At 46.9% G+C, this 17,073-nt stretch overlaps 1 protein-coding gene across 1 annotated transcript in view; it reads right to left on the bottom strand.

The window, feature by feature from the left end:
- Window positions 1-17,073, bottom strand: part of ncanb (neurocan b) — a 342,495-nt gene that overhangs the window by 224,567 nt on the left and 100,855 nt on the right. Inside the window, exon 9 of the mRNA XM_052475091.1 lies at window positions 326-1,549. Coding sequence (XP_052331051.1) covers window positions 326-1,549 — 1,224 coding nt within the window. The remainder of the gene's footprint in view (window positions 1-325; window positions 1,550-17,073) is intronic.

The following is a 17,073-nucleotide window of genomic DNA, read 5'->3' as shown; positions in this document are numbered from 1 at the left end:
GAAGATGTTCCTAACGGTTGGTATAATCAATGTATAGAGAGAGAGAGAGAGAGAGAGAGAGAGAGAGAGAGAGAGAGAGAGAGAGAGAGAGAGAGAGAGAGAGAGAGAGAGAGAGAGAGAGAGAGAGAGAGAGAGAGAGAGAGAGAGAGAGAGAGAGAGAGAGAGAGAGAGAGACACAAAGAGCATCTGCAGCATCATGCATTAAATTGATCATGGGGCCTCAGCTCCCCTCCTATGGTTTAGGGGAGTAATGGATTATATGATTACATAATATTATTAGATAAAGGCTAATAATGGTGACAATAAAGTAGAAAAGGGAAGATACCTGAAGGGTTGAGGCCAATGCCCCAGCTGGGCATAACGACACCAAAGGTGGTCTTCTCTCTCTTCTCCGTCTTCTCTGTGGTCACAGGGGTTTTGTCCTCCTTAGACGTGGGCTTCATCCCTCCCAATGGCTTCCATCCTTTTCCCACCACGAATGATTCTGTAACAGCTAACCTGGACTCTTCCTCATGGTCGCTGCCCTTCAGAAAGGACAACGCCATGGTCAGCTGAGTCGAAGCTGCAGTTGTTTGGGGTCCATCTCTGGTCAGAGATGTGGTACTAGCTGTCTTCTCTCTATCTACCGGAACCCGTGCAATGGAGATGGGTGGCTCCTTGGTAGAGGTAGAATCACTGGAGTCGTTTCTCTGGTTGTTTGCTTTGGAAGTTTTGATGGTTGTCAGGGTCTCCATAGAAGCTGCAGGTCTGGAGGTGAACCCATGTGTGGTGGCCTCATTTGGGCTTCGTTGTCTCTCAGTCACCCTGGCTGTACTCAGGCTCTGCTTTCTGATCACAGGGGGGAAGCCATCTTTCTTACTGGAGGTGGTTGGAAGGAGCTTCTCAGTAGGGCGTTGGACATAGACAATCTCTCCCCTAGCCTCCTCAGCGGTACCCCCCGGGCCCTGGCTGGAGCCAGCAGCAGAGGCAGCAGTAGATGAGGTGGCGGGCTCGTCCAATAGCTGCCACTGAAACATAGTGGTGTGTTCTGTCAGAGTCTGGTTCTGGCTCTGGGTCTCGGTGGGTTTCAATCCAGACAGAAGAGGCTTTGTGCTGCTGCTGGCACCGCTGCCTGGGTTCATGTCACTGTTTGATCCAAAGCCACCTGGAAAGTCGTTCCCTCCTCTCCCGCTTCCCTCTGCCTCTGTCTCTTTGTCCTCTCTATCCAGGATGGATCGGGGGATGCTGCGGTCCTCATTCTGATCTCTCCCTTCACCAGAGTAGCTCTCTGGGTTGGTAGACAGGGTCATGACCTCTAGGGGCCCCGCTTTGGCCTCCATGGGCTCCCAGGTGGAATCCTTCCCCATGTAGGCCATGTGTCCCTGTCCTGGGGCCTCCAGCTTGGAGCCCTTCATGGCCTTCAGGGCCCATCTCAGCTGGCTGCCTGGGTATGGTTCCGGGGTCCCTAGGGATGAAGCCAACCCACCCGAAATGCCCTGGAGGGGGCCTCCTGATCCATTCACAGCCTCCACGGCCTTGCTATTCACACCGGGTCCCACTGCTGTGAATCCTGTAGAGTGACAACACACATTCATTAACAAAGTATGGGAGGGAAATAGTTTGAATGATTGCAATTAAATGCGTGTTTAATTAGGAATCAGTGCAGCAGTCATTATATTTAATTAATTCAAATCCATAGTTTCATTATCTATTTGCCTTTTTATTTTATTTATCTATTCTGATAAAGTATCTATGCCCAGATGTAAGACATCGTTAATAGGGTTTAATATGCAAACAGGAATGGAGTGTAAGACTTTAAATGGTGATTGGTTGTTGTGTTGCGTCGTAGGAAGGCTGGTTATTTACTTGTATACTGGAGGCGAACCCTCATTCATGGCAACAATGTTAATTATGTATATTTTGCTAAATCTGCTAAAATATTTATTAATTTGGATTACTGTCGTCATTCCAATAATGGTGCAGCCTCCTTGTATTCCAGTACAAAGCACAGTATCAGACCCACACTGCGTACCAGGCCCAACATACACAAAACAAGAGGATCTGGTAAGGCAATTTCACACTTTTCTCATTCCATAGAAACTATCATTTTTACACTGTTGCTACTCGCTGTTTATTATCTATGCATAGTCACTTTACAAATGACCTCGACTGACTTGTACCCCTGCACATTGACTCGGTACCGGTGCCTCCTGTACATAGCCTTGTTATTGTTATGTCATTTTCTTGTGTTCCTTTTTAATACGTTTTTTCACTTTAATTTATTTAGTAAATATTTTCTTAACCCTAATTCTTGAACTGCATTTTTGGTTAGGGGCTTTAAGTAAGAATTTCACGGTAAGGTCTACCTACACCTGTTGTATTCATCACGTGAGACAAATTAAATTGGATTAGATTTGATTTGACTTTCCTAGACCAGACACCAAACTGCAAACAATGCATTCCTGGGCTAAAACTGACCAAGTGTAAGATACTAAAGCTTTTCTTTAAAACACCATCCTTCATTGACTACTGCATATCTACACCCTTGATTATTCAGATTAACCGCACCACTATGCTCCTTCTAGCTCAGGCTGTTTCAACCTTAATTGGGGAGGACGGGCTTGTGGGAATTGCTGGAACGGAATGAATGGAATAGTGCCAAACATGTGGTTTCCAGCCCAGCCATTATTATGAGCTGTCTTCCTCTCACCAGCCTCCTGTGCTCCTAGGTGATGTAACTAAACCATAGTGTATCTACACAATGAATAATTCAGAATAGATGTGGGTTGGTTTTTAGCGGTGAATTTCCTCATAGTATTACCATATTAGGCAGCTGGAGTTCTACTGTAGCTCTAAACAGCAAAGCACAGCTAACTCTGGTGTGCAAAGAACCACAGCAGGGCCTCTGGCTGTACTATATAATACAACTAATTACTGTGGGGAGAAACATAGACAAATACTGTATGTCCACATATGAAATATTAAATCAATACTAAATGATTCAGGGGTCTGCATGTTGACTCCATCCCCTATGTGCTACAGTATGTGAGCACAGGTTCATTTACATAAGAGCTGTAGATGGTGTAATTGTCCAATTAATAATGAATAGCTAATTAACCACTTTGCCTTCACATAATGATGAGATATTGATTGATTAAATTAATTAATCAAGTCTAATTATCTATTCTAATGGCTGATATAAGAAATACAAATATTTCATGCACGGCCTAGTATTTCGATTGGCGTATTCCACTGCTATCTTTTGTTGTGAGTTTTGGCTTAAAGTCAACACATAAAAATCCTGCAAAACAAATGTTGTCATACCGTGATAAACTGCCCACAAATGACTAAATCAAGGCAAGTCAATGATGTGCTCCATTGTGTGTTTTCAGTGACAGCGGTACTGTAAATCAGCTGTACATGTCTTTCTGGGGTAAACAAGCGGAGTCGAACCCTCCAGTCACACAGCATAATGGGAGAGGAGTTGAAGCCTCCCCAGGACACAGTGTACTAGTGCAGCCTCAGCACTTCTGTTACACACACACACACATACATATGCGAGCTAGCACACACACACACACACACACACATCCACACACACATCCACACACACATCCTCAGCACTATACTGTTGTAAGATATGGCATCTAATAAAGACGACTGGGAAAAGTTATTGTGTGGCATGTGAATCATGTCACACATCTATCTGGAGTGACGTGATGTTTCATCACAAAGATTTATTCCCACGATGCTTTGCTAAGACTGTGTGGGGAAATGGGGAAACATGCATTTCTTTGATTGAGGTGTCAAGATTCACATGCAATGTTTTTCCTGCCAATCATAAAAATAAAAATGGCAGAATCAATAATGTAGACTACCTAGAGGAAGCAACAGCCTGCGGCGCCGATAACATAGTTTATATCTGGCGAGTGATGCCACTTTAAGAGGAAACATTCATTCAACAGCTTCCTGTAAAAGAAATGTAATAAAAAACATCTCAAAAGCCCCTTCCAAATGCATCCTCCTCTCTCCTCTCTTCTTTTTCATCCTTCGCGTTTTCCATCCGCTCATCATTGCCATGGTGATAATGACCACCTACACTCACCCAGGGCTGTCGTAATTGGGGTAGACGTGAATGCTGGCGAGCGAGGCGAGGAACATCTAGCCAGTCCTGCATTAATTGGAAAGAGGCTGAGAATAATGTACGCAGACTAAAGCTAGATTTTCACCCAGTGTAAAAGATTAATGCCTTGGGTTTGGAGTTTTGGTTTCAGGGAGGATAGCAACAGTTTTTGTATCTAATGAAGCCCAGGCCATAGAAGGAGCCCTACCTTCACTGAACTTATTTAAACACCTCTGTGCGAGACTTTAGATTTCTCTCTCTATTCTCCCTTTAGCTCTGGTGGCTGTGTATAGCTGTGTAAGTGGTGGCCGTAAGATGAAACATTGCTTGGTTGCCTGTTTGTCCCTCCTTCAAACAGCCGAGGAATCACAGGAATTGATTGTGGTTTGAAGTCGGAGGGCTTTCATGCGGGGAATAGCCCAATAAGATGACCTTTACGACCCACACGCCTAGCTCAGCTCTGTGGAGAATTAACTGGGATGTTTGGATGCTAGCTCAAAATCCCAGGTCCTTGAGCCACAGATTCAGAAATAGACATGAACACGCACACACACACGCACTGATGTAGACATAACACACTGAAACACACACACACGTGTGCTCACACACACACGCACTGATGTAGACATAACACACAGAGACACACACACGTGTGCTCACACACACACGCACTGATGTAGACATAACACACAGAGAGACACACACACGGGTGCTCACACACGCACTGATGCACACACACACACAGATCAACTGAGTTCTATGTATTCACACCGGTGAGCCAAACACATCACTGCAGCACTGACTCTGGCTCTTTGAGTTTTTGCTTTGGCCGGCCTCATTCTCTGCTTTCATTTTCCTCTTTGCACTGCTGGAAGCTGGCTTAGTGATGGCTCTGGACCTAAGATGAAAGATTGCGCCGACAGAGAAGGTCGTCATCTCACGAGCTCCAACCCGACTTTGTTATTTAGTGACTTTTTAAAAATCTTTACTTTTTTTGTACAGAAAGTTCATACTATTATCTCCTATGACCGCCAATAACTTTTGGACATCAGATCAACAGTTACTAACCTAGCTTTTGACTTCAACTCTTACTTCAACTCCAACTCAGCTGTTCCCTTCTTCACACCAGACCCTATTCCTTTGTTTCATGAGTCTTGCATGAAAGCCCCTGTTGTTCTGGATGACTGTGTGAGATCGCTCTCCGTGGCCTTTGTGAGAAAGACTTTTAAACACTAACAAGACCACTGGGCCTCACAGACATTTTCAATCTCTTCATTCCCAGTGTGTAATCCCAACATGTTTCAAGCTGACAACCACTGTCGCTGTTACCCAGAAATCCAAGATAACCTACCTAAATTGCTTTGTTTTATTTATTTAACTCTTATTTTTACAGGTAAATTGACTGAGAACACATTCTCATTTAGAGCAACAACCTGTGGAATAGTTGCATGGGAGAGGAAGGGGGTTGAAGGAGCCAATTGGAAGCTAGAGATGATTAGGTGGTCATGAGGGCCAGACTGAGAATTTAGCCAGGACACCGGGGTTAACACCTCTAATCTTACGATAAGTGCCATGGGATCTTTAGTGACCACAGAGAGTCCGGACACCGGTTTAACGTCCCATCCAAAAGACAGCACCCAACACAGGGCAATGTCCCCAATCACTGCAAAAAAAATTATAGACCAGAGGAAAGAGTGTCTCCTACTGGCCATCCAACACTACTTCCAGGAACATCTGGTTTCTCATCCAGGGACCAACTAGGACCAACCCTACTTAGCTTCAGAGGCAGCCCAGCAGTGGGATGCAGGGTGGTGTGCTGCTGGTGTAACTACCATTGTCACATAGCACTCACATCTGTAATTATGAAGAGCTTTGAAAGGCTGATCATTACACAGATCAACTCACTCCAATTTGCCTACTGCCCCGACAGATCCAGAGATGGAGCAATGTTAATTGCACTTCTCACATAATTGGGTACACCTGTTTTGTATTAGGGTTTGTTTGTAGGGTATTTAAGGGCACTAGGCCCGCTGGGTATTTTTGTGCGGGCTTGTTTTTTGTTACTCTGTGTTTGATGGTGTGATTTGTTTTCCTCTTTATTCTCTGGTCTATTTTTGTCCTGTTGTTTTGGACTGGCAACCTATATACGCCCTGTGGTTTAGCGTGATCATTTTCGGTTGCACCGGTGTAATAAATTTGATAAACGACAGAAACCTGCTCTCTGCGCCTGATTCCATCCACCACTCATAATTATTCGTAACAGAAGCCTGCACCATTGAAATGGAGTCAGCAGGAGCAGCGACCACCCCTCTCCCCACTATGGAGGAGCACGTCCATCACCACACAGCTGTCCTCCATTGGATTGGTAAGGCGATGGATCAGATGATGGAGAGGATGGAACGATGGGAGAGGAGTGGTCTACCGACGTCTATCTCAGCTCTCCCACTGCCGACACCACCTTCAACACCTACTCCACCTACGTCGTCCTCTGGGTCCAGCGCACTGCGTCTCTCCCCCCCGAGGGAGTACGATGGAGCAGCGGCTGGGTGCCAGGGATTTTTGCTCCAGCTAGAGCTCTACCTGGCTACCGTGCGTCCGGCTCCCTCAGGTGAGGAGAGTGTGGGCCTCCTCGTCTCCTGTTTAACGGGCAAGGCCCTGGACTGGGCTAACGTGGTCTGGGACAGTCCAGACTCGGCTCGGGACAACTACCTGGAGTTCACCCGCCGTTTCCGAGCTGTGTTCGATCATCCAACAGAGGGTAAAGCGGCGGGTGAGCGACTGTTCCACCTCAGACAGGAGATGAGGAGCACGCAGGACTTCGCGTTGGAGTTTAGGACCCTAGCTGCTGGTGCTGGGTGGAATGACAGGGCCCTGATGGACCATTACCGGTCTAGTCTCCGGGAGGATGTCCGCCGGGAGCTAGCTTGCAGAGACACAACTCTCTCCCTGGATGAACTTATAGACATGTCTATTCGATTGGACAACCTGCTAGCTGCCCGCGGGCATTCAGAAGTGGTCCTGTTAATTCCACCTTCCAGCTCTCCCACTCCCACTCAGATGGAGTTGGGAGGAGCTGCATCTAGGGGGACCAGAGGGGGCTCCTCCTGCTCCTATTGTGGGCGGAGAGGACACACTTCGGACCGGTGTTGGAGGAGTCCCTCTGGGTGTCGAGATGGTCGGCGGAACACTCAGGTGAGTAAGCACCAAACTCACTCAGAGCTCCCTGTTGGTCACATGTTTTTGTTAATTTTTTCCCCTGCGTTTTTCCCCTCTCTTCAGCATAAGGCGCTAGTCGATTCAGGGGCAGTTGGGAGTTTTATGGATTGTGGACTCGCCCGTAAATTGGGTATTCCGTTAGTGCAGATAGACCCACCTATCCCTGTGCACTCCTTAGATAGCCGACCGTTAGGGTCAGGGCTGGTCAGGGAGGCCACGATTCCGCTGGACATGGTAACGCAGGGGAATCATAGGGAGAGGATCAGTTTCTACCTTATTGATTCACCTGGGTTCCCGGTGGTGTTGGGGGTTCCCTGGCTGGCTATTCACAATCCCGTTATTTCCTGGAAACAGGGGGCTCTTAAGGGTGTTCAGAGAGGTGTATAGGAGCATCGGTGCCACGACGGTGGAGAGTCCAGACCAGGTTTCCACCGTGCGCATTTCCCCAGAATATGCCGATTTGGCTATCGCTTTTAGTAAGAAGAAAGCGACCAAATTACCACCTCATCGACGGTGGGATTGCGTGATAAACCTCCAGGAGAACGCTGCACTTCCCCGGAGTCATGTGTACCCACTGTCACAGGAGGAGACGTTGGCTATGGAGACATATGTCACGGAAGCTCTGAGACAGGGGTACATTCGGCCCTCCATGTCACCCGTCTCCTCGAGTTTCTTTTTTGTGAGGAAAAAGGAGGGAGGTCTGCGTCCGTGCATTGATTATCGAGGTCTCAATTCGATCACCGTGGGTTTTAGTTATCCGCTACCTCTCATCGCTACGGCGGTGGAATCATTCCACGGAGCGCGTTTCTTCACAAAACTGGACCTCAGGAGCGCGTATAATCTGGTGCGTATTCGGGGAGTAGACGAGTGGAAAACAGCGTTTAGTACCACATCAGGCCACTATGAGTACCTCGTCATGCCGTATGGGTTGAAGAATGCTCCAGCCGTCTTCCAATCCTTTGTAGATGAGATTCTTAGGGACTTGCACGGGCAGGGTGTGTTAGTCTATATTGATGACATCTTGATTTATTCTACCACACGCGCCGTGCATGTTTCCTTGGTGCGCAGGGTTCTTGGGCGACTGCTGGAGCATGACCTATACGTCAAGGCTGAGAAATGTGTGTTCTCCAAACCAGCCGTTTCCTTCCTGGGTTATCGCATTTCCAGCTCGGGGATGATGATGGAGTGTGACCGCGTTAACGCCGTGCGTAATTGGCCGACTCCGACCACGGTAAAGGAGGTGCAGCGGTTTTTAGGGTTTGCCAATTACTACCGGAGGTTTATCCGGGGTTTTGGTCAAGTAGCGGCGCCCATTAACTCACTGCTGAAGGGGGGACCGGTGCGTCTGCGGTGGTCAGCAGAGGCTGATGGAGCCTTCAACCAGTTGAAGGTACTGTTCACCGGAGCTCCTGTGTTGGCGCATCCGGACCCTTCGTTAGCATTCATAGTGGAGGTGGATGCGTCCGAGGCTGGAGTTGGAGCCGTGCTGTCTCAGCACTCGGGCACGCCACCGAAGCTCCGTCCCTGCGCTTTCTTTTCTAAGAAGCTGGGTCCGGCGGAGCGGAACTATAATGTGGGGGATCGGGAGTTACTAGCTATGGTAAAGGCCCTGAAGGTGTGGAGACACTGGCTTGAGGGGGCTAAACACCCTTTTCTCATCTGGACTGACCACCGTAATCTGGAGTATATTCGGGAAGCGAGGAGACTGAATCCATGTCAGGCTAGGTGGGCCATGTTCTTTACACGTTTTAGATTTACGATCTCTTACAGACCAGGTTCCCTCAACACTAAGGCCGACGCGCTGTCCCGTCTCTATGACACCGAGGACCGGTCCATCGAACCCACTCCCATCCTTCCAGCCTCTCGGCTGGTGGCCCCAGTGGTATGGGAGGTGGACGCGGACATCGAGCGGGCGTTGAGGGTTGAACCTGCGCCTATACAGTGTCCAACTGGTCGAAGTTACGTACCGCTTGGTGTCCGTGATAAATTGATTCGGTGGGCTCACACACTACCGTCTGCGGGTCATCCGGGGATTGATAGGACAGTGCGGGGTCTTAGGGGGAAATACTGGTGGCCCACTTTAGCTAGGGATGTGAGGCTCTATGTCTCCTCCTGTTCGGTATGCGCCCAGAGTAAGGCTCCTAGGCACCTTCCTAGAGGGAATTTACAGCCCCTCCCGGTTCCACAACGGCCATGGTCCCATCTCTCGGTAGATTTCCTTACTGATCTTCCCCCATCTCAGGGGAACACTACCGTTCTGGTCGTTGTGGATCGGTTCTCTAAGTCCTGCCGTCTCCTCCCATTGCCTGGTCTTCCTACGGCCCTACAGACTGCAGAGGCTCTATTTACCCACATCTTCCGGCACTATGGGGTTCCAGAGGATATAGTCTCCGATCGGGGTCCCCAGTTCACATCCCGGGTTTGGAAGGCGTTTATGGAGCGTCTGGGGATCTCGGTCAGCCTTACCTCTGGTTATCACCCGAAAGTAATGGGCAGGTGGAGAGAGTAAACCAGGAAGTGGGTAGGTTTCTGAGGTCGTATTGCCAGGACCGGCCAGGAGAATGGGCGAGGTACGTTCCGTGGGCAGAATTGGCCCAGAACTCTCTTCGCCATTCGTCTACGAATATGTCACCATTCAAATGCGTACTGGGCTACCAGCCGGTCCTGGCTCCGTGGCATCAGAGTCAGACCGAGGCTCCTGCGGTGGAGGAGTGGGTACAGCGCTCTAGAGAGACCTGGCGGGCAGTCCAGGATTCTCTCAGGCAGGCCAGTGAACGGCAGAAGAGAGACGCTGACCGCCACCGCAGTGAGGCCCCGGTGTTCGCACCAGGGGACAGGGTCTGGCTCTCGACCCGAAACCTGCCCCTCCGCCTGCCCTGCCGGAAGCTGGGGCCGCAGTGTGTGGGGCTATTTAAAGTCCTGAGGAGGATAAACAAGGTTTGTTATAGATTGCAACTTCCCTCTTATTATCGCATAAACCCCTCGTTTCATGTGTCTCTCCTGAGGCCGGTGGTAGCTGGTCCCCTACAAGACAATGAGGCACCGGAGGTCCCTCCACCCCCTCTGGACATCGAGGGGTCCCCGGCGTACACAGTACGAGCTATTCTGGACTCGAGACGCCGGGTGAGGGGTCTGCAGTACCTCGTGGACTGGGAGGGGTACGGTCTGGAGGAGAGGTGCTGGGTACTGGGAGGGACATTTTAGATCCTTCCCTCTTGAGGGATTTCCACCGCCTCCACCCGGATCGCCCCGCGCCTCGTCCTCCGGGTCGTCCTCGAGGCCGGGGTCGGCGCACTGCGGGAGCCGCGCGTCAGGGGGGGGTACTGTCACGAACCTCACTGAAGAGGGTGCCTCTTCCTGTTCGGGTGGGGCTCGGCGGTCGTCGTCACCGGCCTATTAGCTGCCATCGATTCCTTTTCCGTTTGTGTTGGTTAGTGGTTAATTGGGTACACCTGTTTTGTATTAGGGTTTGTTTGTAGGGTATTTAAGGGCACTAGGCCCGCTGGGTATTTTTGTGCGGGCTTGTTTTTTGTTACTCTGTGTTTGATGGTGTGATTTGTTTTCTTCTTTATTCTCTGGTCTATTTTTGTCCTGTTGTTTTGGACTGGCAACCTATATACGCCCTGTGGTTTGGCGTGATCATTTTCGGTTGCACCGGTGTAATACATTTGATAAACGACAGAACCCTGCTCTCTGTGCCTGATTCCATCCACCACTCATAGTTATTCGTAACACGTTCCTAGGAAACTATGCAGTTTTTTGTTTTTTTACGTGTTATTTCTTACATTAGTACCCCAGGTCATCTTAGGTTTCATTACATACAGTCGAGAAGAACTACTGAATATAAGATCAGCGTCAACTCACCATCAGTACGACCAAGAATATGTTTTTCGCGACGCGGATCCTGTGTTCTGCCTTTCAAACAGGACAACGGAATGGATCCCATGCAGCGACCCAAAAAAACGCCCCCGAAAAAGAGGTAAACGAGGCGGTCTCGTCGTGCACCACTCCCTAGCATTCTTCTCGCCAATGTCCAGTCTCTTGACAACAAGGTTGATGAAATCCGAGCAAGGGTAGCATTCCAGAGGGACATCAGAGACTGTAACGTTCTTTGCTTCACGGAAACATGGCTCACTGGAGAGACGCTATCGGAGGCGGTGCAGCCAGCGGGTTTCTCCACGCATCGCGCCGACAGAAACAAACATCTTTCTGGTAAGAAGAGGGGCGGGGGGCGTATGCCTTATGGCTAACGAGACATGGTGTGATGAAAGAAACATACAGGAACTCAAATCCTTCTGTTCACCTGATTTAGAATTCCTCACAATCAAATGTAGACGGCATTATCTACCAAGAGAATTCTCTTCGATTATAATCACAGCCGTATATATCCCCCCCAAGCAGACACATCGATGGCTCTGAACAAACTTTATTTGACTCTTTGCATTTATCCATTTATCCGGAGGCTGCATTCATTGTAGCTGGGGATTTTAACAAGGCTAATCTGAAAACAAGACTCCCTAAATTTTATCAGCATATCGATTGCGCAACCAGGGGTGGAAAAACCTTGGATCATTGTTACTCTAACTTCCGCGACGCATATAAGGCCCTGCCCCGCCCTCCTTTCGGAAAAGCTGACCACGACTCCATTTTGTTGATCCCTACCTACAGACAGAAACTAAAACAAGAGGCTCCCACGCTGAGGACTGTCCAACACTGGTCCGACCAAGCTGACTCCACACTCCAAGACTGCTTCCATCACGTGGACTGGGATATGTTTCGTATTGCGTCAGATAACAATATTGACGAATACGCTGATTCGGTGCGCGAGTTCATGAGAACGTGCGTTGAAGATGTCGTTCCCATAGCAATGATTAAAACATTCCCTAACCAGAAACCGTGGATTGATGGCAGCATTCGCGTGAAACTGAAAGCGCGAACCACTGCTTTTAATCAGGGCAAGGTGACTGGTAACATGACCGAATACAAACAGTGCAGCTATTCCCTCCGCAAGGCTATCAAACAAGCTAAGCGTCAGTACAGAGACAAAGTACAATCTCAATTCAACGGCTCAGACACAAGATGCATGTGGCAGGGTCTACAGTCAATCACGGACTACAAGAAGAAATCCAGCCCAGTCACGGACCAGGATGTCTTGCTCCCAGGCAGACTAAATAACTTTTTTGCCCGCTTTGAGGACAATACAGTGCCACTGACACGGCCTGCAACGAAAACATGCGGACTCTCCTTCACTGCAGCCGAGGTGAGTAAGACATTTAAACGTGTTAACCCTCACAAGGCTGCAGGCCCAGACGGCATCCCCAGCCGCACCCTCAGAGCATGCGCAGACCAGCTGGCCGGTGTGTTTACGGACATATTCAATCAAACCCTATACCAGTCTGCTGTTCCCACATGCTTCAAGAGGGCCACCATTGTTCCTGTTCCCAAGAAAGCTAAGGTAACTGAGCAAAACGACTACCGCCCCGTAGCACTCACTTCCGTCATCATGAAGTGCTTTGAGAGACTAGTCAAGGACCATATCACTTCCACCCTACATGACACCCTAGACCCACTCCAATTTGCTTACCTCCCAAATAGGTCCACAGACGAAGCAATCTCAACCACACTGCACACTGCCCTAACCCATCTGGACAAGAGGAATACCTATGTGAGAATGCTGTTCATCGACTACAGCTCGGCATTCAACACCATAGTACCCTCCAAGCTCGTCATCAAGCTCGAGACCCTGGGTCTCTACCCCGCCCTGTGCAACTGGGTACTGGACTTCCTGACGGGCCGCCCCCAGGTGGTGAGGGTAGGCAACAACATCTCCACCCCGCTGATCCTCAACACTGGGGCCCCACAAAGGTGCGTTCTGAGCCCTCTCCTGTACTCCCTGTTCACCCACGACTGCGTGGCCACGCACGCCTCCAACTCAATCATCAAGTTTGCGGACGACACTACAGTGGTAGGCTTGATTACCAACAACGACGAGACGGCCTACAGGGAGGAGGTGAGGGCCCTCGGAGTGTGGTGTCAGGAAAATAACCTCACACTCAACGTCAACAAAACTAAGGAGATGATTGTGGACTTCAGGAAACAGCAGAGGGAACACCCCCCTATCCATATCGATGGAACAGTAGTGGAGAGGGTAGCAAGTTTTAAGTTCCTCGGCATACACATCACAGACAAACTGAATTGGTCCACTCACACAGACAGCATCGTGAAGAAGGCGCAGCAGCGCCTCTTCAACCTCAGGAGGCTGAAGAAATTTTGCTTGTCACCAAAAGCACTCACAAACTTCTACAGATGCACAATCGAGAGCATCCTGGCGGGCTGTATCACCGCCTGGTACCGCAACTGCTCCGCCCACAACCGTAAGGCTCTCCAGAGGGTAGTGAGGTCTGCACAACGCATCACCAGGGGCAAACTACCTGCCCTCCAGGACACCAACACCACCCGATGTTACAGGATGACTATTCTACTGGATGTCATAAGGTGAATGCACCAATTTGTAAGTCGCTCTGGATAAGAGCGTCTGCTAAATGACTTAAATGTAAATGTATAAAGATCATCAAGGACAACAACCACCCGAGCCACTGCCTGTTCACCCCGCTATCATCCAGAAGGCGAGGTCAGTACAGGTGCATCAAAGCTGGGACCGAGAGACTGAAAAACAGCTTCTATCTCAAGGCCATCAGACTGTTAAACAGCCACCACTAACATTGAGTGGCTGCTGCCAACACACTGACACTGACACTGACTCAACTCCAGCCACTTTAATAATGGGAATTGATGGGAAATGATGTAAATATATCACTAGCCACTTTAAACAATGCTACCTTATATAATGTTACTTACCCTACATTATTCATATACTGTACTCTATATCATCGACTGCATCCTTATGTAATACATGTATCACTAGCCACTTTAACTATGCCACTTTGTTTACATACTCATCTCATATGTATATACTGTACTCGATACCATCTACTGTATCTTGCCTATGCTGCTCTGTACCATCACTCATTCATATATCCTTATGTACATATTCTTTATCCCCTTACACTGTGTATAAGACAGTAGTTTTGGAATTGTTAGTCAGATTACTTGTTGGTTATTACTGCATTGTCGGAACTAGAAGCACAAGCATTTCGCTACACTCACATTAACATCTGCTAACCATGTGTATGTGACAAATACAATTTGATTTGATTTGATTTGATTATTATCTATCCTGATGCCTAGTCACTTTACCCTGCCTTCATGTACATATCTACCTCAAATACCTTATTATTATCTATCCTGATGCCTTGTCACTTTACCCTGCCTTTATGTACATATCTACCTCAAATACCTTATTATTATCTATCCTGATGCCTAGTCACTTTACCCTGCCTTTATGTACATATCTACCTCAAATACCTTATTATTATCTATCCTGATGCCCTGTCACTTTATCCTGCCTTCATGTACATATCTACCTCAAATACCTTATTATTATCTATCCTGATGCCTAGTCACTTTACCCTGCCTTCATGTACATATCTACCTCTAATACCTTATTATTATCTATCCTGATGCCTTGTCACTTTACCCTGCCTTCATGTACATATCTACCTCTAATACCTTATTATTATCTATCCTGATGCCTTGTCACTTTACCCTGCCTTCATGTACATATCTACCTCTAATACCTTATTATTATCTATCCTGATGCCTTGTCACTTTACCCTGCCTTCATGTACATATCTACCTCAAATACCTTATTATTATCTATCCTGATGCCTAGTCACTTTACCCTGCCTTCATGTACATATCTACCTAAATACCTTATTATTATCTATCCTGATGCCTAGTCACTTTACCCTGCCTTTATGTACATATCTACCTCAAATACCTTATTATTATCTATCCTGATGCCTAGTCACTTTACCCTGCCTTCATGTACATATCTACCTAAATACCTTATTATTATCTATCCTGATGCCTAGTCACTTTACCCTGCCTTTATGTACATATCTACCTCAAATACCTTATTATTATCTATCCTGATGCCTAGTCACTTTACCCTGCCTTCATGTACATATCTACCTAAATACCTTATTATTATCTATCCTGATGCCTAGTCACTTTACCCTGCCTTTATGTACATATCTACCTCAAATACCTTATTATTATCTATCCTGATGCCTAGTCACTTTACCCTGCCTTCATGTACATATCTACCTCAAATACCTTATTATTATCTATCCTGATGCCTTGTCACTTTACTCTGCCTTCATGTACATATCTACCTCAAATACCTTATTATTATCTATCCTGATGCCTTGTCACTTTACCCTGCCTTCATGTCCATATCTACCTCAAATACCTTATTATTATCTATCCTGATGTCTAGTCACTTTACCCTGCCTTCATGTCCATATCTACCTCAAATACCTTATTATTATCTATCCTGATGCCTAGTCACTTTACCCTGCCTTCATGTCCATATCTACCTAAATACCTTATTATTATCTATCCTGATGCCTTGTCACTTTACCCTGCCTTCATGTCCATATCTACCTCAAATACCTTATTATTATCTATCCTGATGTCTAGTCACTTTACCCTGCCTTCATGTCCATATCTACCTAAATACCTTATTATTATCTATCCTGATGCCTAGTCACTTTACCCTGCCTTCATGTACATATCTACCTCAAATACCTTATTATTATCTATCCTGATGCCTAGTCACTTTACCCTGCCTTCATCTACATATCTACCTAAATACCTTATTATTATCTATCCTGATGCCTTGTCACTTTACCCTGCCTTCATCTACATATCTACCTAAATACCTTATTATTATCTATCCTGATGCCTAGTCACTTTACCCTGCCTTCATGTACATATCTACCTCAAATACCTTATTATTATCTATCCTGATGCCTTGTCACTTTACCCTGCCTTCATGTACATATCTACCTAAATACCTTATTATTATCTATCCTGATGCCTTGTCACTTTACCCTGCCTTCATCTACATATCTACCTAAATACCTTATTATTATCTATCCTGATGCCTAGTCACTTTACCCTGCCTTCATGTACATATCTACCTCAAATACCTTATTATTATCTATCCTGATGCCTTGTCACTTTACCCTGCCTTCATCTACATATCTACCTAAATACCTTATTATTATCTATCCTGATGCCTAGTCACTTTACCCTGCCTTCATCTACATATCTACCTAAATACCTTATTATTATCTATCCTGATGCCTAGTCACTTTACCCTGCCTTCATGTACATATCTACCTCAAATACCTTATTATTATCTATCCTGATGCCTAGTCACTTTACCCTGCCTTCATGTACATATCTACCTCAAATACCTTATTATTATCTATCCTGATGCCTTGTCACTTTACCCTGCCTTCATGTCCATATCTACCTCTAATACCTTGTATCCCTGCACATCGATTCGTTACTGGTACTCCTGTATAGAGCCATGTTGTTTTTACTCGTTAGTGTTATTCGTTATCCACTGTGTATTTATTCCTCGTGTCACTACTTACATTTTTTATTTCTATTCTTTATCTTTAATTCTTCATTGGTAAAGGACCCGTAAGTAAGTACTTCACTGTAAGTCTGTTGTTTACGAAGCATGTGTCAAATAAGATTTAATTTTAATTGATTTTGGTTTGGTACTGATATTTAGCTTCATTCTTGTGTCATTTATTCTTATTGTTTAACTCTGCATT

This window comes from Oncorhynchus keta, chromosome 22, assembly GCF_023373465.1.
Source record: "Oncorhynchus keta strain PuntledgeMale-10-30-2019 chromosome 22, Oket_V2, whole genome shotgun sequence".
Taxonomy (NCBI): Eukaryota; Metazoa; Chordata; class Actinopteri; order Salmoniformes; family Salmonidae; genus Oncorhynchus; species Oncorhynchus keta.
The sequence above is the reverse complement of the archived record's forward strand: the minus strand, read 5'-3'. Positions and strand labels throughout refer to the sequence as shown.